This window comes from Symphalangus syndactylus, chromosome 3 (genome assembly GCF_028878055.3).
Source record: "Symphalangus syndactylus isolate Jambi chromosome 3, NHGRI_mSymSyn1-v2.1_pri, whole genome shotgun sequence".
NCBI lineage: Eukaryota > Metazoa > Chordata > Mammalia > Primates > Hylobatidae > Symphalangus > Symphalangus syndactylus.
The window spans coordinates 138130879-138155180 of NC_072425.2; the positions used below are offsets into that span (position 1 = coordinate 138130879).

The following is a 24302-nucleotide window of genomic DNA, read 5'->3' on the forward strand; positions in this document are numbered from 1 at the left end:
TTAAGCACTCTGAACTTGTTTTCAATTCTATAAATACCGTCTCTTTGGAGGGCTGTAAAAATTAAAAATAGCACATACCCAGTGCCTGTACCTAGAAAGTGCTCAATAAATGAAAGCTGCTGTTACTACATTGGTGTTGGAAGCTCGGGATGCCACTTGTGAAGGGGGCACAGAAGAAAGGCCAGACTGCCACCATACCCTGAGGGCTCATATAGTATAGTTCCCTCATTTTACGGTTGAGGACACTGAAGCCAGAGATAGGAAGAGATTTGGTCAAGGTCACACAGCGAATCAGTAACAGAGCCAGGCCAAGATTCCAAGTGTCTCTGGAAAGGTTCAGCCCAATGCTCCTTTCTGCAGCCCCTATTGTCCTCTGATATGACAATGTGTACTCCTGTTCTGCCCCTGGGGATTGTCCCTTCAATGGGTGGGCACGAGAAAGAGCAGATGAGGTGTTTGTGGTGAAGCCCAGGCGAGTGCAGCCATCCCCGTCGCCATGGCAACCCCAGCTCGGTTGGGGAGGACCCGCTCCTCCGGCGCCCCCTCCCATTCACGCAGCGGACGTGACACGTGCGGCGGGGTCACGTGTTGTTGTTGGGCCGGGAAAGCTGCTTCCGGGTCAATGCAGGACACTGGGCTCCGGCGGCCAGAGTGAGCGACTAGGTGAAGCGGAGCCGGGCCGGGGCCGGCCGGGATCAGGCCCGAGGCTGAGCGGCGGCGACAGCGGTGGCCGGGAGGGGGGAGGAGAGGCGCAGCCGGAGGAGCCGCCGCAGCAGCTCCCCCGCCTCCCGGGCTGAGGGGTGAGTGGAGCCGGGCCCGCCGGCTCTGTCGGGCTCTCGAGGCCGGAGGCGCTCCCCTCCGGAGCCGAGGCGCAGAGGGTCGCTCCTGCAGGGTGCTGGGATAGGACACTCGGGGAAGGGCTGAGAGCCACACGGGGCCTGTCTCGAGCAGCTGTGGGGATGGGAGAACTGCCCTGGGGCTAGAGGGAGGATGGGGCCTACCTGGCCTGGGCTAGGGCGGAGCTGGGAGGGTCTTGGGCTGGGCTGGGCTGGGCTGGGGGGCTGGTCCCGGGTTGGAGGAGGGCTTGTTGGGGAGCCTGCCCGGGTTCCTGGGAGGATCCAGGCGTCTCACCTTGCCCCAGCGTGGGGGATGGGTAGATGCCTCCCAGCTGTTAGAAGAGGGAGACGTGTCTGGGACTGCTGGGGAAATAGGAAACTTGTCTCTGAACTACTGAATCCCAGAAAAGAGGACGTGTCCCCAGGGAGGTTTGCTGGGGGAAGGACGGGCATGTCTTGGCCCTTGGGACATTAGGCCTGCTCTTACCAGGGGCTGATAAAAGGATGTGGTAATTGAATAAGAGCTTTTTGGAGAAAAGATTTGCCCCAAGGTTGGGAGACTGAGAACGAGGGTGTTGGACTGACAGGAGGGTGCCTTGTGCTGGGATCTTGGGGGAAGTAAGGATCTGTGTGGAGCTTCTCTGTTGAGTTCTAGGTCCTCTAGTAGGAAGACATTCTGGGAATTGGTGGAGAGGAGATTTAATAGTCTTTTCTTGGGACACAGTGATTCCAGAAGTTGTAGTTGAGGAAAGTTGGTTGGAAGTGTTGAACTGTATACAGTCAGTGGAGGAAGGAGGAGCTCTACTGTGAAGGTTGCTAGGCTACAAAGAGCTTGTAGGCAACGCCTAGGGCTGTTGAGAGAAGTTGGCAATGCTTTCAAGGCCAAATACAGGCTGAGCTGGGGCTTGTCCCTTGTTCATGTCATGCTGCTATGGAGCTCTTAAATTAGTTTCCAGTAGTCTATCTTGAGCAAAGAGTATGAATAGGTGCCGAGGACTAAGGAAAACATTCACCCTTTGGGTCCTGAGAAGCATTAGACCCAGATATCTAGGGTGGTAGCTTTCAAACTTAAAAAAAAAAAAAAAAAAAAAAAAAAAAACATGCCCCACAGTAATAAGTATGTCTTACATTCAGATCTAGTACATACCTAGGTATGAAGGGAAACTTTCACAAAGCAGTATTTACCCTTATTATATATGGTATGTTCTGCTAATTTCTATTATATTCCACCCTCTTGCATTAAAAAAAAATGCTGGCTGACATTTACTAAATTGATGATTTGTGGGTCGTAACTTGCAGTTTGAAAAACACTGTTGCTGAAGCACATTTATTTGGTGTCAAGAGTGTCCTCATTCTGTAAACTTATAAAGAGCAGGGATGATTCTAAGGAGATGGATTTTTTTTTTTTTTTGGCCAGGGGAGAGGGAGGAGGGCAGCTAGGTGCAATTGATTGCTTCAGTTTAGATGTTTATACCACGTAGCATATTTGACCTCTGTTTTCTGAAGTACCATAATCTTGATCTTTAATATCTTAATGTTGCCTGATCATTTGATTGATGAAATTTTGTGTATGCGTGTGTGTTTTAATTTTCTCTGTCCTTTGCTGTGTCTGAGAAATATGAGAGGCCTAGTTCCACTTAGTTGCTTTATCACCACAACATAGTTAAAGAAATTTTATTTTACTGTTCCAATGTTGTGAAGATACACTGATTTTCTTTTCTGCTATTTAAAAACATCCCAAATTCTTCTTACTGCAGTAATTATTATGATATACATTTTGCTACATCATGAAAAATACACGATAAAATATATACCAAAGCCATAGACATATATAAAAGCCTTACAGTCTATGGCTTTGGTATATAAACTTAATCATAAACCTAAGTATAACTTTGAATCAGTTAACATCTTAATTCCCCTTACAAAAATTTTAGGTGGGGTCCTTAGAAAAATAGTATTAATTCACAATAAACATTAGTGACTGTTGTGAACAAAGTGAGAGTCCTTCATGTAATGTTAAATGTTATAATGTTAAAGTCCTTTGAAAAGTTGCTACATAGCCTATTGCTGCAGGACATTGAGTGTCAAAGGATGTTGTCTAATTTCAGTAGGTAGGCTGGGTATGTATTTAAGACCAGTTTAATAGCGTTTCTTTTTGTTGAGGATGAGTTTGTATTATTTGTAATATAGAATTCAAAGACACAGTCATCAGGATAGAAGTATGTAAGTCAAAACTTCATCAGTGGGGTCACATTCTTGATCAAATGCTTTATGAAAACATTCTATCATCTTTGAACTTTGTGTGTTATAAATCTTTCTTGCCTTTAATTATTTATTAGGTACTGATAGAGGGGTTATGCTGGCATGTATCAGCCATCCTTTAAAAATAACCTCTTAATCAGGGAAATATTATTTCTTTTAAAATATTTAGCTTTAATAAATGTTTAAAGATTTTCTTTTGTGGTAGGTGCCTGGAACATTAAGGAAGATTCTTATTTATTTCATTTTTCTGGGAATCATGTGTACTTGTCAATAAACAGTTATGGAGAAGTGACCCTGAGTGATTGTGTGTGCTTTTTAATAGTTTTTGTTTCTTCTCTGATCCTTAGACTCTTAAGCATGTCCACCTGTAGCAGGCTCTTTTCTCCTTCTAATTTTTGCCTGCAAACTACTATGGTTTTGAAAATCAGATACTTATATTTGTTATATAATACTTTTTTTTCTTTTCTTAGTGTGTGAACTGTGTGACATGTGTGTTGGCTACTTAGAGGCCGATTTACTTAGTCCTGGGCTGTGTTTTAAGTAAGTGAACTCTTTATATATTTTGGGCCTGGTTAGCTGTATAAGAAGTAATATGAAACTGATAGTGATACAATTTAGGCTTAAAGGGTGAAGGAATCACTTATTTGCGATTGTTGCCCTTCTCCTACACGTGATTAGTTATTGAGATTTACCATTCCTCCCTTTTTCATGCTACCTGTTCTGACTTATTTCTTTGGAATTAGAATGGTAATAACTGGACTGTTCCCATTGTCTTTTGCTTGCATAGCTTCATGAGAGAACTCTTCCAAAGAATATTGCTATGATCATTTCATTTCCCTCCTCAAAAACCATTAGCTGCTTTCCAGTACAGGCACTGAATAAAGCCCATAGTGTTCAGCTTGACATTTAGGGCCTTCTTTAGACTTTCTCTACTTTATTTCTGGCATCATCATTACACTCCTAAATGCAGTTCCTCTACCTGCCAAGGCCTCTGCTCATGTGCCTTCCTTTGTGTGTAAAATTATCCCTGAAAGTCTGCACATAAAATGTTCCCTTTCTTCATGAAATCCTACTCACTCTCATTTCATTTCAGATGACCCCCTTCTTTGAAGTCTTTGTTGCTTATGTTGTCTGTGCTACTTTTGCTGTTTTGCTTTGTATTATTTGTGTACCTTATTTTTATCCCTTTTAGATTATAAATGTGTAGTGAACAGGAGGCTCAAATATCCACGAATAACTAGGACATCTAGCACAGGGTCTAACAGAGCATAGTTCATAGACCAAGTAGATCAGAATTGACTGAAGGTGTGGTTAAAAATGCAGATCCGGCAAGGCATTGTGGCTCACACCTGTAATCCCAGCACTTTGGGAGGCCGAGGTAGGAGGATCGCTTGAATCCAGGAGTCAAAGCCAACCTGGGCAACATAGGGAGACTCATCTCTATTAAAAATTTAAAAATTAGCCAGGCATAGTGGTACATGCCTGTAGTCCCAGCTACTTGAGAGGCTGAGGCCAGAGGATCACTTATGTCTCAGAGGTTGAGGCTTCAGTGAGCTGTGATTACACCATTGTACTCCAGCCTGGGCAAGAAGAGTGAGGCACTGTTTAAAAAAATAAATAAATAAATAAAATAAAATAAAGCAGATCCCTGAATTCTAACCTAGACTTACTGAATCAGAATCTCTGGTGGAATCTAGGAATCTGCATTTTATCAAGCTGCCCGGATGATTCTTCCATACAGTAAAAGTTAAAAGTCACTGATCTAGCATGATGCTTTAAATTACAGTAGGTACTCAAATAATTTTTCAGCAAGTGATGTTAATAAACTGAGCAATATCATAATTCAGCAAACTGGTTTAATTTTAGGGCCTTGAAGTCAGCCTAGATTTGAGTCCTGGCTCTGTCACTAGCTCTGGGCCCATAACTTCTGCTTCAGTTTTCTGATCTGCAAAATGGGATAATAGTACCCCTTATAAAAGTGTTGTGATAATTAAGTGAGATAATACATATAAAACAACACAGTACACAACACATAATAAACTTACAATAGATTTTATCTGCTGTCATGATAATGCCTACCACAACAGTGGTCACCACAGTAATAATAAAGCATCATGAAGCAAGGTTCCAAATCAGTCATTGTTAATAAACAAATTGCTCATATGGTTTTAAGAACTAAGGCTTAAAATATTTTCTTATTTACATTAACAGATTGTGGTCCTATGTGGTGTTTAAAGTCATAAAGGTGTTTTGCCCTCTTTAGAAGAATTGGTATCAATTAGCATGTTAAGATTTTTCCCCTTCATCTCCCTACTGATGGAAGAATAAAGTGCAAACTTTTGAATGGTGGACCTTAGTCCCTTAGCATCTGGCCCTACCAATTCTTTATTTTCTAGCCGTCCTCCCACATATACTCTATTACCAGCTACACTACATTTCTCACTTCATTTTGCATTTCTTACTCATTTGTGTTTGTGCACATGCTTTCCCCTTCTTTTCATCTGGTACATTTCTGCTGCTATCTTGTAAAACTCAGTTTTACGTGTGACGGGCCTCCTTAGTGAAGATAGTCACTCCCTCAGTGTTCTCAAAGTCCCTTGTCCATACTTCTTATATATTACCTTTGTGTACATTTGTCTTTTTGGAGGGAAAACGATTTAATCCTGGCATGTATTCCCATCTCTGCCAAAAGGGGAAGATGTTTGTTTATTTGACTCGTATCAGCTCCTCCATTTGTCTGGACGTCTCAGCTTTCACCATAATAACTAGTTTATTCACCACCTACTCCATGCCAGGTACTTAACTAGATGCTTCAAAAACTTTATTTCATGTAATCTTTACAATAACTGTGAAATAGCTATTAATAGCTTCATTTTACAAGTGACGAAGCAGGCATAGAGATAGGTAAGTAACTTGTTCAAATTACACAGTAGAGTCATAAGTGAACTCAGAACTGAAGAGCATGCTTTTAATCACAGTGCTCTTCTAAAAATGAATTTAAACAGGTAGCCCATTTCCCAAACTCAGGATCTTAAAACTGTGAAACTTTGATTAATCACTAATCATTCTTAGGAATGTGATCCATAACAAGTACTATTGTGAGAAGTTATTTAAAACTGTTCTTGGAATAATGCGTTTCCAGTGATTTTCAAAATTTTTCTTTCTTCTCATTCTGCCATTGGTGAGCTTCATTTTCATTTCACTGTCAGAAGGTGTTGCTTCATGTCTATTGATAATAAAATTCACTTTTCCATTTATCCAATGAATATTTTTAAATCATATGCCAGGCACTGCTCTGTACAAAACTGAACTGGACTGACAAATCCCTGCTTGTGTGGGACCTGTTTTCTGCTGGAGAACAAACACTAAACTAACGGATTATGATTAAGTGCTATAAAGAATGACAGAGGGTCAAGTGACCATGAGCGATGGTGGCAGTAGTGCTGTTTTTGATGGGGTGGTCAGAAGCAGCCTCTTTGAGAGGGTGACATTTGTGATTAAATTTGAGACATAAACACTGAGATGAAGCAGCTCTGCCAAGAGACAGGAAAAGGGCAATCCTGCAAATGCAAAGGCCATAGGGGGAAATCAGCTTGGCAAGTCTGAGAAATAGAAAGCCACGGAGGCTGAATGGTGGGCTAGGAAAGGAGTGGGAGGAAATGAGGTTAGAGATGTAAGCAGCAATCAGATTAAATGAATCCTTGGCGACTGTGATGAAGAGATTGGATTTTATTCTGCATGTGAGGGGGAGCCATTGGAGAGTGTAAAGGACATGATTTGACTTAAATTTTGAAAAGATCACTTGGCTGCTTTGTGGAGAATGAATTGTACAAGAGTCAAGATGACCAGGGCGGAGGCTAATGCAGAGGTCCTGGTGAGAAGTTGATGATGGCTTGAACAAGAATAAAGTAATAGAGATGGACAAAATTGGGCAAAATTGGGATATTTTGGATGTGGTATTGATAGGTCTTGCTGATTAGTTACAGGGGGGTATGAGAAGAAAGGTCAAATGTAACTTCCAAGATGGGAATGAGTGGAAGAGGAGCAGATTTGCAGAGGGAATTCAGAGTTCTGTTTCTGCCTTCCTGATCATACTATCCACTAAGGATACCACTATTCTGATTTTTGTGTTTTTTCTCTGCCTTTTCTTTACAGTTTTTGCCACATATGTATGTGACCTTAAATGATAAGATGGCTAATTTCCATGTTTTAAAATTTTGTGTAAAGGGAATTATACTGTATATATTCTTGTGATTTTTTTTTACCCATTCAGCATTGTTTTTTTTTTTCTGCCCTGTGTGAACAAATCAACATTGTTTTTCAAAAGCCATTCATGTTGATGAGGAAGTAGGCATAATGAACTACCGATTGTTAATTTCCATTGCTGTGTAACATTTTATTTTATGAATATATTGTAATTTACCCAATTGCCTGTTCTTAGATGTAAGGGCTTCTCCACACTGCATTCCCCCCACCGCAATCCTCCCAGGATTTTTGCAGTTTTAAGCAATGCTGTTGTTATGGACATTCTTTTACGTGTTTCCTGGTGCACACTACAAGTTCCTGTAGAGTTTATACTGAGAAGTGGAATTGCTAGATCATAGAGTATGTGCATCTTCAGCTTTACTAGACAGTAATAAATTGTTTTCCAAGGTGTTTGTACCAGTTGAGACTCCCGCTGGCTACATTGCCAGTTTCTGTTCTTCTGCATTTTCTCCAATACTTGGTATTGTCAGAGTTTTTAAGTTTTGCTGATTTGCATAAAATTGTATCTCATTGAGATTTTAATTTTTGTCTCTGAAAATTATTGAACATGAGCATTTTTTACATATGTTAAAAACATTTTTAATTTTATCTTTTATTAAGTACTTGTTTATGTCTTTTGTCCATTTTCCTATTAGGTTGTCTTCCTTCTTCTTACTGTTTTTAAGAATTCTCTGTATTAGTTACATGTGTTGCAAATATCTTTTTTCCAGTTTTTGGCTTGTCTTTTCATGTTTTTAATGTCTTTTGGTGATCAAAAGTTTTTCTTTTCTTTTTCTTTTTTTCTTTTTTTTTTTTTTTTAAGACGGGGTCTTGCTCTGTCGCCAGTCTTGAGTACAGTGGTGTGATCTCTGCTCACTGCAACCTTCACCTCCTGGGCCCAAGTGATCCTCACACTTCAACCTCCCAAGTGTCTGGAACTACAGGCACATGCCAACATGCCCAACTGATTTTTTTGTAGAGATGGGGTCTTGCTATGTTGCCCAGGCTGGTCCTGAACTCCTGGGCTCAAGCGATCCTCCTGCCTTGGCCTCCCAAAGTCCTGGAATTACAGATGTAAGCTACCATGCCTGGCCAAGTTTTCATTTGACTGCTCAACTTTTTTTTTTTATGGATTTTAAAAATGTTTTCTTTATGAAATATTTCCCTAAATCAAGATCATAAAGTTCTTTTCCTATTAGAAGAAATAACATTTTTTTCTCGAGGAGATAAAGTTTGCTTTCATATTTTATGTGGAGGTGAATTTTTTGGTAAGGATTCAATTTCATCTTTTCCCAGATTGTTATTCACTGTCCTAGCACCAATTATTGAATAGCTTAATGTTTTTCTAGTGATCTCTATGCTACTTCCCTGCCATGTTTACATGGGCATGTTTCTGGGCTCTGTTTTCTGTTTCATTGATCTATTTTTCTTCCTCAGGGTTATTCAACAGAATACCATTGATTCTTGTTATTTACAGTACTTTTATGTAAAGTTGCCATGAACAGTGAATTAGTGAATATGGAAATTGTTACTCCTAGGGGAAATATAGAGTTAGGTGCCTGCGAGCCTCTGATCATAACATCTTTGTCAAGTGATCAATAGATAATTTTGTTTTATATTAGTTTCTGTTTAAAGACATTTAATATGTATCATTGATTCATTAACATTGAATTCACTGCAAACAGCCCCAAATTCATGCCTGAATAAAGTGAGCTAATTGTGTATTTTCTCCATAAGGCACATTGCAGCTTCCTCGTGCTTTAGAAACACTAGATGGCATTTCAACACTACCCTTGGGGACCACTTAAATAGTGAAGTCACCAACAAAAAGCACAAAAATATGAAAAGCATGGCACTAGATAGATCATGGAAAGGACACTTGTTTATCTTATGAGAGCTGAAACAAAAAGGCATAGTGCCACCTTGTTCTACCTCAGCAGGGAACATACCCATTGAACAACTCAAATTTTGTGTCACTTTGTGCTTATCTGCAAATGACCGTGAAAATGCTGCAAGTATTGATTTTGTGGTAACAAGTACTTTTGGCAAGTAGGGAAATTTGCAGATAGGGAATTTGTGAAGAATGAGACTCAACCTATGAAATACTGGGAGAGAGGTAGTTTTTTAGGAAACTTAGCATTAGCACTTTCCCCTCTCTATTTACACATATCTTTATAGCATTTTATTTTAAGAGAATAATGCTATGAATCTTTCTAATACTAAGTCTTCTGGTAGATGCCATTATGTCAATAAAGAGACTTCTTTTTTGGGAATACCTTTATTATATTTATAATCATGTTATTATTTTGTTCATAGGTAAATTAAAGGAAATAATTTTAGGAAAGAATTGCAACTCTTAAAATGTTGAAAACAAATCTAAACTATTAAACTTTTATTATATGAGAATCGTGAGGATCATATTTTCTCATAGGCATTATTAATAAGGCATAAGTTTTGTAAAGGCAAGTACCATTTGGAGGTTGAAATTTAAATATTGGCTCTATTAGTCCCTCATTAGTGGCGATTTTCGTCATGAACATTGATGAAGGATTCCAAGAAAAAGATAAATGAAGATTGTATACATCGTAAATCAGATCTCCCACTAAATGTATTTATTGAGACTTTGCTGTTTTATCCCTCATGATTTAAGATCCTCAAGTGAATTATTTGCATTAATTTGATAAGTGCTGAGAGTAGGAATCAGAAATGGTAGACCTCACCTATATTCCTCTTTTTTATATAGCATACACTATGTTCCTGTATTTTTCAAAAATGTTTATTTTGTAGTAAAATGTACATAACATAAAATTTATCATTTTAACCGTTTTATAGTTTAGTGGCATTAAGTACATTCACATTGTTATGCAACCATCACCATCAGTCAGCTTCAGAATTTCTTCTTTTTCCAAACTGAAGCTTTGTACCTATTAATTAATAACTCCCCACTCCCCGTGCCCTCTGGCTTCTGACAATCACCATTCTACAGTGTCAATGAACCTACCACTCTAGTTACCCCATGTAAGTGGAATCATACACCATTTGTTCTTGTGTGTCTAGCTTATTTCATTTAGCATCATGTCTTCAAGGTTCATATATGTTGTAGCATGTGTCAAATTTTTTTAAGGCTGATAGTATCCCATTGTATGTATCTGTCACATTCTGTTTATCCATTTGTCTGCCTTTTGACTAGTCTAAATAATACTACTGTGAACATTGGTGTACAAATAGGTTTTGACTCCTGCTTTCGATTCTTGGGTAGATATCCAGAAGGGGAATTGCTGGGTCATATAGTAATTCTATGCTTAAGTTTTTGAGGAACAATCATATTTTCCACACCAGTTGTACCATTTGCATTCCTACCAGCAGTGCACATATATTAATCTTGAGTTACTGAGCAGCACCTATTGTTCTGAAGTATGGCATAAATTATTAACTCTTGCATATGTGTTGTAAGGTACAGTAGGAGTACAAAAATCATATATTCAGTATTAAATCTTTTGTGGTTGTGTTTTTTGCTGAATAACTTGTAGTGGCAAATATTTCTGACTGCGACATGATGGCACCTCTTTTGGAATCTCCGTGGAGTAGATACAATTATGTATTCTAGCCGTAGCTATGAGGAATTTTTGTTTTCTAAAGTACTTTGATTTCAGAGTTTATTAATAAATCTACTTTTCATATTACATAAAATATATTTGGTATGCACAATCAGAAGTGATTAGAAAACCTATGGATTAGCACATTTATGGGGTGTCAATTATATGCAAGGTTCTAGTATATGGTAGATACAAAGAAGCATTAGGATATGGTTATTACTCTCAAGAGCTATACAGTTTGAAGACACAAGACAAACATGAAAGTTACATTGCTACACATGAAAAATAAGGGTATATTATTTAAAATGAAAAGATGACATGCCAGTATGTGATTAATCGCCCACTGAGTATTTCAGGCAGGATTAACATGAGCTTAGCTCAAAGGAAGCATCACTGTAGGGAGAGGTATCTGAAAATGCTTCATCTCTAAAGTATATATTGAGTAGTGTGTTGAAGGATGCATAAAATTCAGATAGGTGGAGAGGTAAGGGCAAACTTTTCCAATTAAGGAGGAATAGCATAAATGTCAGACATTTTTACTGTGCCAAATCATTAATTGGCATTAATTTAGCATAGTCCTTGGACCTAAAAGTTAGATTATTTAACAAAAATTGCAAGTTAGTCCTCCAGCTCTACATTCCGTTCATGCTACTATGTTCACTAAGTGGTGATGGTAGTAGTAATAGGGGAAGCAGGAGAAGTAATAGTAAACTAATATTTATTAAGTGCTTTCTATGTGCCAGGTACTGTGCTAACCACCCTTTACCAATATTATCTCCATTCATTCTTCAGTAACCCTATGAACTAGGAGTTATGGGCTACTACTCCTTCCTGTGAATGAAGAAGGGTAGACTTAGAGAACTTAAGAAACTTGCCCACAGTCGCACAGAGTAGTAGAATCAGTCAGGATTTACACACCCAGGGAGTTTAGTTTTAGAACCGGTACTTATTACCATTGGGCAGTATTGCCGTAGCACTAAATGTAGGAGGGGCTAGTGGAAAAAAAAAAAAAAAAGTGGATTTTTTTTTTTTTTTAATGACCTGCAAACTTTTGCAACCTTTATGCGTGATTGATGTTTCAACATTCTGGCAATCCCTGGTTATTAGCCAGGGTGGTTTGTAAACTGCTCTGGAAGGCTGTAGAGTGATGAACTAGTGGTCTGTTCCTAATGAGGCTTTTCCTTAACATGATGGCTTCTGTAGCTGCTCAAGAGCACAGATAATGGGGGTAATCTGTTCTGTAAACAGCTAAGTAATGACCTTAAACTTGTGTGTTCACAGCGGAAAGGAAACATGCATATATAATTTTCTTCTGATGAAACCTAATGTATTCAAGAAAAAGAATCTTGCTTTTTGGAAGGATGGAAAAGTTGGGAATAATTTTTTCCCCTTTGATGATTAGACCAGTCGGTACTGTTGCTTAGTTTTTTGGTTCAGTTACTTTGATGTGGTTACAAGAGGAATTTTGGCTGTAATGGATTTCATACATTTTTGTAAGTTATGTTTCCGTGTGTTGTGTGTGATATTGTGTACTGTTGACATGAAATACTCCTTTTTTGGTAAAGATGGAATGGCTTAACAGATTAGAGCTACAGAAAGTATGACTTAGCATGCTGGTAAGGCCACAAAAACCCAAGCAAGTTCCCCCAGTTTTGTATCCTGTAAATTGAGATAAGTTAGTTTTTCTGTTTCAGAGAGTGGTTATGGAAAATTAGTAGGCTTTAAAATGATTGTTAATCTCAGTGTGGGGACATTTGGTTTGGGGACATCAGTTCAAGAGTAAATGTATCTGATCCTGTTTTGAATAAGTGCAACTTTAAAGCCTTGGAATTTTACCAGATCGAATCTGGGCCAAATAGAAAGGTAGGAGTAGATGTAAATTTGTTTGTAAAGGAGTTGGGGATGTGTGTGGTGGGGCAGGGTGAGGGTGGAGGGATGGGCAGGGTGGAAGTCTCCTTAGAAGCCTTTGGAGTGAAAGTCAGTGAATGTTAAACCTTTTTGGTTGTTTTTGTTGCTGAAAGTATATGCAAAGTGTTTTTGTCTTATATTTCAGAATGTCTAATTTAATAGGGATATAGACAGTTGGTTTAAACCAACATTTTTGGACGAGGAGAGGCTATGGAAATGAAGAAAGAAGTGTTTAGAAATATCACACAAACAGGTACTTCAGTCTAAATAGTAGTATTGTCTTAATTTTTTCCCCTCATATTTCTCATCAAAATTATGACATTCTGGGGCTAGTGTATTTGGATCAGAAATTTCAAGGGCTGTGTTTATGTATGGTGGACTACAAGCATGAGAGTTCAGTCATAGTTGCTAATGTGCAGTTATTGATGAAAAAAGTTTGTGTCTTTGTTCAACATCTAAAGTGCCTTATACGCAATATAGTTCTTTAGTAGAAAATATAGACAGCTCTGAGGCTGTACTTCTCGCTGATAACATAGTCACAGTTTTAGATATATTTGTCACTAATACAATGAAATAAAGAATTTTTGATAGGTATTTTAATGTTTGTAGTGCTTTTAAGGAGAAGTATAGTACTGTGATACAAGAAGAGGGTGGTAGTGGCTGATTGATAGCATAATTAAAGGAATGATCAGGAGTCCAAATTCACATTTCATCTGGCAGTGTTGGATTTTTAAAAAAAATCCAAGAAAGGTTGATGTGCCACATTACTACACTTGCATATAGTGTAGTATACAGTTGAGCAGGCGACTTTGAGACATAGGGTGGTTCTTAGTAGGGTGTGAAATCGTGGTGGCATGGTGTGTTATGATAAGGGATTTATCAGCTACACTTATTTTGCTTTTAGAATGCTAAGAGTTAAGTTAGTGAATTGGCTAACTATAATTCTACAAAATAGTGCTAAAAGTTTATTAGAATTAGTTTATTTTCCTTTTCATCCAAAGAGAGCATCCACTTAGCTATATTACATAATGCTCAAGAGTAGTAACTGAGATAGAATCACAGGTATAGATACTTCAGGATAAATGAAATTGGAAGTGCCATACAGAATGAGACCATCCAGCCTAATTACGCTGACTTGGTCAATGTCCCGGAAGTGTTTATATGGGAGAGATAGATGTCATTCATGACTTTAGCTCAAAAACTTACTAATGGAATACTTTATAAACCTTAAAAATGATTAGGTAGACATGCACTTCTTGACATGGAAAATTTTTCATGGACTATTTAGCAAAAAGGCAGGTTATAAAACTATATATCTAATCTTTGTGTAAAAAATATATATCTACATAGCATGGAAAAAATGATCTGGAAGGATACACACCATGAGGTGCATCCTCAGGCTTCATGTGCTTGCGAAATCTAAACCAAAGTCTCCTGGTGTGGATGTGGCTCTATGAAAAGCTTTTGATAATACTTATTTACATTATTAGCTTAGCTAATAAAAAGGGAAACTACATGGTGGGGTTACTGGTTTTGCCATTGTTGTTATTTATTTATTTTCAATTGGAAATTTTAAAAAATTCAGAATGAATTTTTTTTTTTTTTTTTAGATGGAGTCTCGCTCTGTCACCCAGGCTGGAGTGCAGTGGCACGATCTTGACTTACTGCAACCTCTGCCTCCCGAGTTCAAGCGATTCTCCTGCCTCAGCCTCCCAAGTAGCTGGGACTACAGGCACATGCCACCATGCGCGGCTAATTTTTGTATTTTTAATAGAGATGGAAACCATTTCGCCATGTTGGCTAGGCTGGTCTTGAACTCCTGATCTCAGGTGATCCACCTGCCTCAGCCTCCCAAAGTTCTGGGATTACAGGCATGAGCCACTGCTCCCAGCTGAACATTGTATTTTTTAAAAGCAAATATTTAGAATAAAGCTCGTTAGTAGATCTTTATTCGTTGATTTATTTCATCTTTCCTGGAGGGAAAAATATATAACATATACATATGCTTTTCCAGAATAAATCAGTCTTTTGGGGGATACTCTTATGCTGCAGATCAGAAAGACTGCTTTAGAAAACTAAACAAAAATTCCAGCTACCTAAAATGTCTAAGAATCTGGCAAAGTTTGGATACAGTGGATAATTGTTCAAAAGAAGAAAGCTTTTTGGAGATGAGGTTAGAAGAAGAGTTCACAAAGTGAAAATTTAATGGGCTTAAAAAAAAAAAACAAAAACAAAACTTGCGAAACTTCAGAAAGGTAGCAATCTTGAGAGATTCTTTGAAGATAGCTAGGAGATTTTCCTCCTATGGCTTTGTTTTCTTAGTTTTTGCTGACCTCCCCCGACCCCTTGCAATACATTTCTCTTTTGTCTGTTTTCAAAAAAACAAACAAACAAAAAAGAACAACTCTTTCTTAACCCTTTTTTTTCCACCAGCTGTCCCACCTCATCCACTTTCATTTAAGCCTCTCAAAGGTAAGATTGCTACTCTTTTCTCGGCTTATTTACTTAACTCCCTATTCTATGGATTCTATTACCTTAACTATACTGGAAGTGCTTCTCCTAAGGTAAACAAACTCTTAGTTGCCTAGTCCTTTACTGATTTTTAAATTCTCATTTTTGACCTCTCTGTATTCTGCATAAAGATCAATAACCCTCATCCTTGCACTCTAGTCACTGTAATCTCTCAGAATTTTTCTTAGTTTTATCTTTGCAGGATAAAGTCTAGCCCAAGAAAGGTCAGTCATGACCTTACTGACCACTGTCACCTCCACAGTTGAATCTCCTGCTTTTCCCCACCTGTCAACACACATATTTTATGTTGTAGCAGTACAGGTGATAACCCTTGTTTCTGGTCTCTTGTGTTTGTTCATGTGCTATTGTGTCCTGTGCCTGGAATGCCATTCCCCACCTTGTCAGCTAATCTTTGTCTTTCAGAATGGCTCAGGATTCACCTACTTCCTTGATCACACTTCTGAAAGTTAATCACTTCTTATGTTTAATTCACTATTTCTTGTCTGGCTTATTTTAGATATGTGTTATCTCATGTATTTCCTTCTAGAGTGTGGATGCCCTGAGGGCAGTGTTTGGATTTTATTCTTTCTCACTTTCTTTAGTGCTTAGCATAGTGTTTGGCATAGATTTAACATCTGGTACATGCTTGTTGAACTGAACTAAATGAAACTACGCTCTATGAAGGCACATATTTTAAAAATAAATGAATGGGGAAATAAACCTAATTGGGAGAATTTGTTAAGGTATGAAAATGAAAAGAGATGGCAGGGAAAACTAAATATATTTGTTGTCTGCATTTTTACTAAACAATTGGTAAGGAAATTCTCATTCTCAGGTTGTCTTGTGAAGAAAACAATTACCCAAGTGGATAGCAAATCACTAGAATGAAATGTCATCTGACCCAAGGAACCTAAAGGTGAAATTGTGGAGCCTTTGACAAATTGTTTACCTGAAGTTTTGTTTTCAAATAGTGGCAGCTAAATATTGGCAGTAGCTTTTAGAGTGTAGTTTTTTCTGCCCTTCTCTGATGAATAGATACAATTGATTCGTTGTACAAATGGGTCCTTGTCAAATAACTGAAGGTAATTTTAAACTACTTGAGAGTATTTTCCTTTTCTCCATTTTTGTGAAAGCTATGAAAACTTCTTGAAGATTTAGCCCCATCCTAAATTAATGCACATTTGAATTATTGTGATTTCTTTTTCAAAAGCACAAATCAGTTCCCAACTATCTACTATTGTAGTAACTTGAAACCTGCAGAAATGGCTTCCTGCTTCAGGAAGCACCTCTCTGTCCTTTTTTAATCTCTACAGTCAGAGGTGACAGAGAGGCCTGAATCTCCCAGCCATCTTAAGGCATCACACCTCCTTAGCTTATGGCTCCAGAATCAGCAGAATTTGGGTCAAATTTGGGTAATTTGGATGAAAGATTTGAGTAACTTGTATTAACACATTTAACTTGGCTAGCAAAGGAAGTGGAACTGTGCAAGCTGAGGGTATTCTTCCAGCCCTTTGATACACCCCATAGTGGAGCTTTCGCTTTGCCCCTGTGAAAGCCATGGTAAAGAAGGGCAGAACGCTGCTGTGGCCTTGGCAGCCTGCTTACCTTCATCTCATTCCCTCCTCTTAGTTTCACTGCGGTTTGGTTCTCAGGCTTGGATATGTTTTGTTTATGCTTGCTTTTTCTGTGCTGATGTTGTTTTACAAAATTATCTAGTTTAGCCATCTATTTTATTTCTCTTTTCTTCCTCACTCCCCAGTTTCTTCAAAATTAATATTTTATATTCTACATACACAAATTCCAATTTGGAATTTTAAAAATAGAAATATTATAATAATGAAGACATTAAAAAACCCTTTGACAGACTATTAGGTCATTTCCAGATATGTTACTTAAAAACATTTTACATTTCAAAAAGATGATGTATGCACATGGTGAATTCAAGTTGTTCAAAAGGGTAAACATTGGAAAGCAAATCTTTCCACTCGTATTCCTCATTCCTTCTCTCTGGAGTCAACTGTCGATACTACTTTTATTCATTTCTATTTTATCCTTCCGGAGATAGTCCATGCATATACAAGCAGATAAATCTATTTTTATAAGATTTAAAATGTATGTTTTGGCACTCTGTGGGGTACGTTTTATATCTTTTGGAATTAGCTAGTGAGGCTGGCAGTGTTTGTACTTTATGAAGTATACTACTCTACGCTGTTGCTTTATAAGTATTGACCTTGCATACTTATTATACAAAAGGATCTATCTTATATGTTTCCCAGTGTTAGTGGTCAGACATGGCCTACTTTCTGTTTTCAGTTGTGTTGAGCTTCTTACTAATTTTGACCTAACCCGTTTATTGGGAACTTGAAGTACAAATTGTGTACTTAACCTCAATAGTGGTTAAGGGTACTAAGGTGACTGGATGTTCTGTTCTGATTTTAATGTAACTGGCAAAAGTGTACTGAGCACCTTATCCTCCAACTCATACATTATTCTGACTTTTTCCAAGCACTTTACAAGAGTATATTATAGTCGGGATCTTGAGGCACAAACGAATTGAAATTTTCACAGGCCCACTTCACAACTTAGTAATGGAAGCAAGCAATATCACCAAAGATCCCTGGCTCTCTGGCTTTCAGCACCAATTCAGAACAGTTTTACAAATGCATTAGAACTCTGCCAACTATAGAGGTAGTCTGATGTAATTTGACACCCGTTATTTCCAAAATGTCATAGATTACCCTCCAACCCCCCAAAAACCTTTTAAAGGCTCTAGTGAAAGATCTTTTTCCATCCTGTATTTCCTCATTTTTCAATCTGTTAGGTTTTCAGCCTTTTTTCCCACCTACTGTTCCTCCTCAGACTGCCCCAACAGATTTTGAGTAGAGTTACATTACCAATCCATTTCACAATCTTGATGTTCTAATTCAAAACCTGTGTATTAATGTGTGCCCATCTGCATTCCTGGAAAGCTAATCCAATAGTGTATCCTGGAAAATGACCAATGAAGGTGCTTGGTGGTGTTGCTTTTCAGTCAAAAAAAAAAAAAAAAAAAAAAAAAGAAGTCTTAAAAAAATCCTATTTGGAAGAGTTCTTACAGCATGGGACCATGAGGAAAAGCTTTTAAGTTCCCATGTTTGCTTGCGTACTAGCATTTTAACTTGAATACATCTTTCCTACCATCCCTTGGTTTCTCTATATTTAAATTATATATAAGATTATTGCCCTTGAATTGTATAAGTTTGAGTTTAAGTGGTTCTGAAGCCTCCAGATGAAAGGTGCTGCTTAAACTCAGTGATATTATTTTGACAGTGACAGTTCACCCTCTCCACACACTTTTTACTCTTTTGAACTGCTGATTGTATGAAAGATAACAATGTAACTTCTTTGGCTTTTTTGTTAAAAACTTCTAAAAATTCTGTTGGCATTCTGCTTGAGACAGGTTTTTTTGATAATAGCTATGGTGCCTGTCACTAGTGGCATAGCACCTGCTCTGTGTTGTCTGCTGTTGGTGGTGAGGAGTTTACATTGAAAAAGAACTTTTCAACCTGAAGTTCCCAAAGCCCTAGCTGAACACAACACAGTTCAATTTTGACACACTCAGTGTTGGAATAGAGGGCAGCCGCTGTGGAGACACTTAACACTGCGTGGATAGAAAGAACAAAGTGTCTTGTACTAAAACAAACTCTATCTTTTAGCTTACAAATGGGAATCTTGAGCAAAGGGCAGCCCTCTATTTTCAAGGTCACTTTACTCATTATGATATTGATGCCGTTTATCATGAAAATTTTTGTTCACTGGATGGGCAGGTGCTCAGTGAGCATCTCCTGTGTTCTAGGCATTTGTAAATTGATTCCACAAAGTCCAGTAGATCATGGTCCTGATAGTAATCTAGGGAATGAGCCAAGTTTAACAACCACTTTTATATTCATACTTTTTTCAAATTCGTATTACAAACCTGAGAGGAAGGTTTAGACCATACGTAAGTGAGAAAATTAAAGTAGGGAGAGATTAGATAATTAGCCTGTGGTTTACCCAGCTAGGGAAAGAGCTTAAATTTCCTATGTCCATGTGCTTTCTATTGTACTCCAACTTCCTCTTAGAATTAACATTTATATATTTTAGAACTTTACAATGGCCCTGTAATCCAACTAGTACATTTGTATATTTTAGGGCTCTACAGCAACCCTGTAATCCAGGTAGTAGAGATGTTAATACCTTATTTTATAGTTGAAGACATTTGGGAGAACAGTGACTTGCCTGATGGCACAAAACTATTATGTAGTCAGAACTGGGTGGGGTGTAAACCTACCCTTCATCCTGAATTCTCTGCCCTTTCTTCTCAGCACCTGAGAGGCTAGCGATTTTAATACTCGGCAACATTTATCAAACCGTTATCATATATAATAAACTATGCCTGATGCTATGAATTGATACTGAAATAAATAGGATTACACAGTTCTGCTACCCTTTATAATGTAATGGTAGAGGTAGGATAATCACATAAGAAAAATACCTAATGTTCATTGTAATTAAACAATATAAGCAAAAGTAAACCAGTAACTATAGTGAAGTAAATATGTCACCACTAAAGGGAAGCAATTTGAAGCATTATCTGGCTAATATCAAACAGCCTTCTGAGAAGCTTTTCAATGCTTGTTCCTGCTAGTTTCTTCTAGGAAAAAGTATGGGTGGTGATTTTTCAGCCTCTTCAGGGCTACTGGCTTCTTCCTTGTAATCTATAACCGTGTTTGAGTCTCTCCTATTTTAAGATATAAAATCTTGACAGTTGCCCGGATTCCCTACTCTCTTATCATCCCATCTTCCTTCTCCACTCCCAGCAAAACATCTCAAAATATTGGCTAAACACTCTACTGTCTGGCTGTTTTCTTTCTTTTTCTTCATGACTCTGTTTCCTCTGCCTGTCCCTTAAATATCAGTGACTATTGTCTTACTGTTCTTATTCATAACATTTTATATATCGTAATGGTGTCCAAATCTTCATCTTTAGCTCATTTTTCTCATTCAACTCCAGATTGTTTCCCTGGATATTCCACAGGCACTTCAAATTGAACACGTATAAAGTGGAATTCATCATTTTCTTCTGTAAAACTGGCTCTGTTCCTGCTTTCTTCTTAGTTAATGGTATCACCAGTCACCTGGTCACCTGAACTAGAAACCCTGGGAGTCATTTTTGACTTTACCTTCTCCCTCAGCCTCTGTAATTTCTGAATAGCTTGCTTTTTAACGTGATCGTGAATCTGCCTCTGCTTTCTATTTATTCTACCACTGAATCACTTCAAGCTCTCACGATCTCTCTGCTGTATTTTTGCAGTATCTTCCTAACTCTTCTCCCTGCCTTCAGTCTTGTTTCCCTCATATTCATCAGCTCCATGATTCTCAGGATGAGTTTTCCCTAAAAATTTGTTGTTGTATTCCCTTCCTTAAAACCTTTCAGTTTTTTCTGTTTCCTGTAGGATAACATTAAACCTCCTAATGTGGTATACGAGATCTCCTCTGAGGTTTCTAGTTAGATGCTCCTGACAATGTCTACCATTACCAGGCTGCTTTGGCAACATCAGATATTTTTTTGCTTACTCATATATACCATAATACGTTTTGACTACTGTTCCTTTTCTTATGATATCCCTTCTTCTCTGAGTACTCTATAGCCTGTATATCCTTCTCCCTACTGATTATTTTAGTAAAAAAGCCTGATACCTAATAGTTGAAATTACAGAGGTCAGTTTTAGCTGCCTGTATTTTGATTAATATTTAATAGGCATCATAGGCCAGCCCCTTAAGTAATGAGTTATCAGATTGTCAGAAGTTAGCATGTTGTTTAATGTTACCTGTTTTAATGTATGCATGAGTCCTTCTCAGTACTCATCTTCTCAGATGCTGGAATCATTCAATGTTTGGACCCTTAGCTGATGCTAAACAGAAAGGACTCTACCCAAACTCAGAACCAAAAGAGATGACATTTTGTATTATTTAGGATTAGGTCCAGTTATAGGTAACTAAAAAATTGAGAAGAACAGTGGCTTAAGCAAAATAGGTTATTTATCTGTCACTGAAATTTCCAGAGATATGTACCAGTATGGCAGCTCAGTTACATGAAGTCCTCAGGGATGCAGAGCCCTTTCAGCTCTTCGTCCCACTTTTCTTAGTGTATATTCCTTGGGTTCATTGTCTGGTGGCATCAGTTTTCTAGGCAACAGATGGAGGAAGAAACAAAGAAGGAGGGCAAATGGCACACTCTGGTCATCTTTTAAGGATGACTCCTAGAAGCTGCCACAGAATACTTGGTTTCTAGCCCATAAGCTAGAACTTAGCCAGCACTCATTCCCAAATACAGTTATCCAGTTAAAGGTTCTTTTACTATGGAAGAAGATAATGGATTTTGAGGGACAGATATTAAAGGATTCATCCAAACTATTTGGCCTGATGTTCAATCTGTACCTTCTTTTTCAGACCTTTCTTCAATTACTTATCCACATGAATCCTATGTACCAGCCAAAAGCCTTCTCATTGCCCTGGGTTGGAAGTGATCAACTGCTCTTCTAAATCTTGTAATACTTTTCAGGCCAGGCGCGGTGGCTCACGCTTGTAATCCCAGCACTTTGGGAGGCCGAGGCGGGCGGATCACGAGGTCAGGAGATCGAGACCACGGTGAAACCCCGTCTCTACTAAAAATACAAAAAAATTAGCCGGGCGTGGTGGCGGGCGCCTGTAGTCCCAGCTACTCGGAGAGGCTGAGGCGGGAGAATGGCGTGAACCCGGGAGGCGGAGCTTGCAGTGAGCCGAGATTGCGCCACTGCACTCCAGCCTGGGCAACAGAGCGAGACTCCGTCTCAAAAAAAAAAAAAAAAAAAAAAATACTAAATCTTGTAATACTTTTCATCTGTATTGCAGATATTTGCTCAACTGTTAATTGCTGTCATTTTTCTGTATATGTAGCTTCCCTAAATTGTAAGCTATCACCACAGTATACGTTTCCAGGGTCAGTAACTAAGTATCATATGTCTTGCAATGCCTAGTCTAGTACTTTATAAATAATTGGTTTTCAATAAATAATTCTTACATGTGTAAATACATAATTTGATGATTTCTTGGTTTCTTGTAGCATTTTAAGAAAGAAAGATGGATCAACCTAGTGGAAGAAGTTTCATGCAAGTATTATGTGAAAAATATAGTCCTGAAAATTTTCCTTATCGCCGTGGCCCGGGGATGGGAGTCCATGTCCCAGCCACACCTCAGGGCTCTCCTATGAAAGGTAAGAAAGTTGGGACCTAAAACACTTATTTAGTGGAGCTTACTTAGGATGTTAAATCACAGTGTTGCCTTGTTTGCAAATGATTTATTTTATTTTTAATTACAGTCAAGTAGTCTTTCCCCCTTGTTATGATTTCAGTTTTCTAAAGAACGTAACAGGACTGGTTTTCCTCCAGATTGACTAAGAGATGTTTTAGTTGCATGTGTATGACAAGAATAATATTTGAGTGATAATATTTCAAATGCATATTCTTTTATGGAACATAGAGGGTACAAAACGGTACAGGACTGGCCTGTGCCCTCCAGGACCTCATAGCCTAATTGGTTTACAAGACATTCACATTTACAAAGGTAAATAAACACAAGACAATTTATATTGAGCCAAATGAATGGTATAGTGATTTGGAAAGAAATTTAAAAGATAATTAATATGATCAAGAAATGATTCAAAGCTGTGAGATTTTAACTAGTTCTTCAAGAATGTAGAATTTGATTAGAGATAACATTCTAGGAGACGGACTAGATGTGAGCAAAAATCTGTAACTAGAAATGTGCAAGGTATATTTTTGCTTGTCTTTTAGCTTAATGTTGCAATTAAGAGTTCTTGGAAGTAGTTTTTTGTAATTATGGGGAATTAATATTGAATCACTGTTTTAGTTCTTGCTTTCAAAGGTTACTGAGTGTTTGCTGTTTCTAAATACAATAATTTTATCTCTGTGTAACCTGGAATGGCAGAGAGAAGTGGATTTCTTATTTGGTAATTTTTTTTTTCAGGATCCATTCCCATTCTGATAAATATGTTGCTGAAAGTAGCAAGTTGAAAACCATGTAATTTGAGGTCTCCATTAATAAAGTACTACCTTGATGAGTCCTTGTTTTATACCAAATGGCAAAAGAGTGGTTGCATTCTCATGTTTATCCTTTTTAGTAGAGATTGTAAGAGTAATTTTATTGACACATGTGTTTTTGAACCAGGCAGTAGTCAAAAAGTTGTTTCCTCGGTTTTACCAAATTCAATTAATAGTTTAAGACTCTGAAACACTTTCTTCCATTACAGTTATATTTTTAAAGAAGGCTAATTTTCATAAGGGACAAATTCTGTAGGGATATGAAATGGAGATAATTGATAGACGAGAGAGAGATGTAGAGTTCTGAATGGATCCACTTAAGTGAGGAAGAGTTCTTGAATGATATAAACTTAACAGAAGTGATTTAGTAGATTAATGGTTTGAGATGATTTTCAAAGGCACAGAAGATAAAGATACACATCAGATAGAGAGAAAAGAGCCATCCAGAATACTTTGGAACTAAATTTCAAAAAGAAAGAATTGAGGCCTGTAAGAAAGTACTGGTAGTCCACACATGAATTTCATGGATCTCTTGTTCAGATGATAAGATGATAGCATGGATGAGGGCTCTGTTGTTGGTAATTGACATAAACAATCCTGCTATGAGTTAAAGCCTAGAGGACTTTTTTTGGTGGTACTGGTGCAGTACTTCTGAGCTCCTCCTGGGCAATAACTGGCTGTCTCCTCTTAGGATTCAGTACCCTTTGGTCCCATTATATCCTGTATTTTCTAGATCCTTATGTAATTTCACAGTTTGATTTTTGTTTCTTGACAATTCCTGGGGGCTGAACATATGTAGACAAGAATTTGGCTGATATAGAAAA

The 24302-nt window shown here is 37.9% G+C and overlaps 1 protein-coding gene across 4 annotated transcripts in view; it reads left to right on the forward strand.

The window, feature by feature from the left end:
* Window positions 1–595: 595 nt before the first annotated feature.
* Window positions 596–24302, forward strand: part of TBCEL (tubulin folding cofactor E like) — a 75166-nt gene continuing 51459 nt past the window's right edge. The window contains exons 1-4 of one of the 4 annotated variants that reach the window (XM_055273507.2): window positions 596–800; window positions 12993–13100; window positions 15281–15319; window positions 22482–22631. In XM_055273507.2, the coding sequence (XP_055129482.1) occupies window positions 22499–22631 (133 nt within the window). In that variant the 5' untranslated portion in view covers window positions 596–800; window positions 12993–13100; window positions 15281–15319; window positions 22482–22498. Of the gene's footprint in view, window positions 801–12240; window positions 12433–12992; window positions 13101–15280; window positions 15320–22481; window positions 22632–24302 lie in introns of those variants that run through there. The other 3 variants (XM_055273505.2, XM_055273508.2, XM_055273506.2) reach the window with 3 other exon arrangements.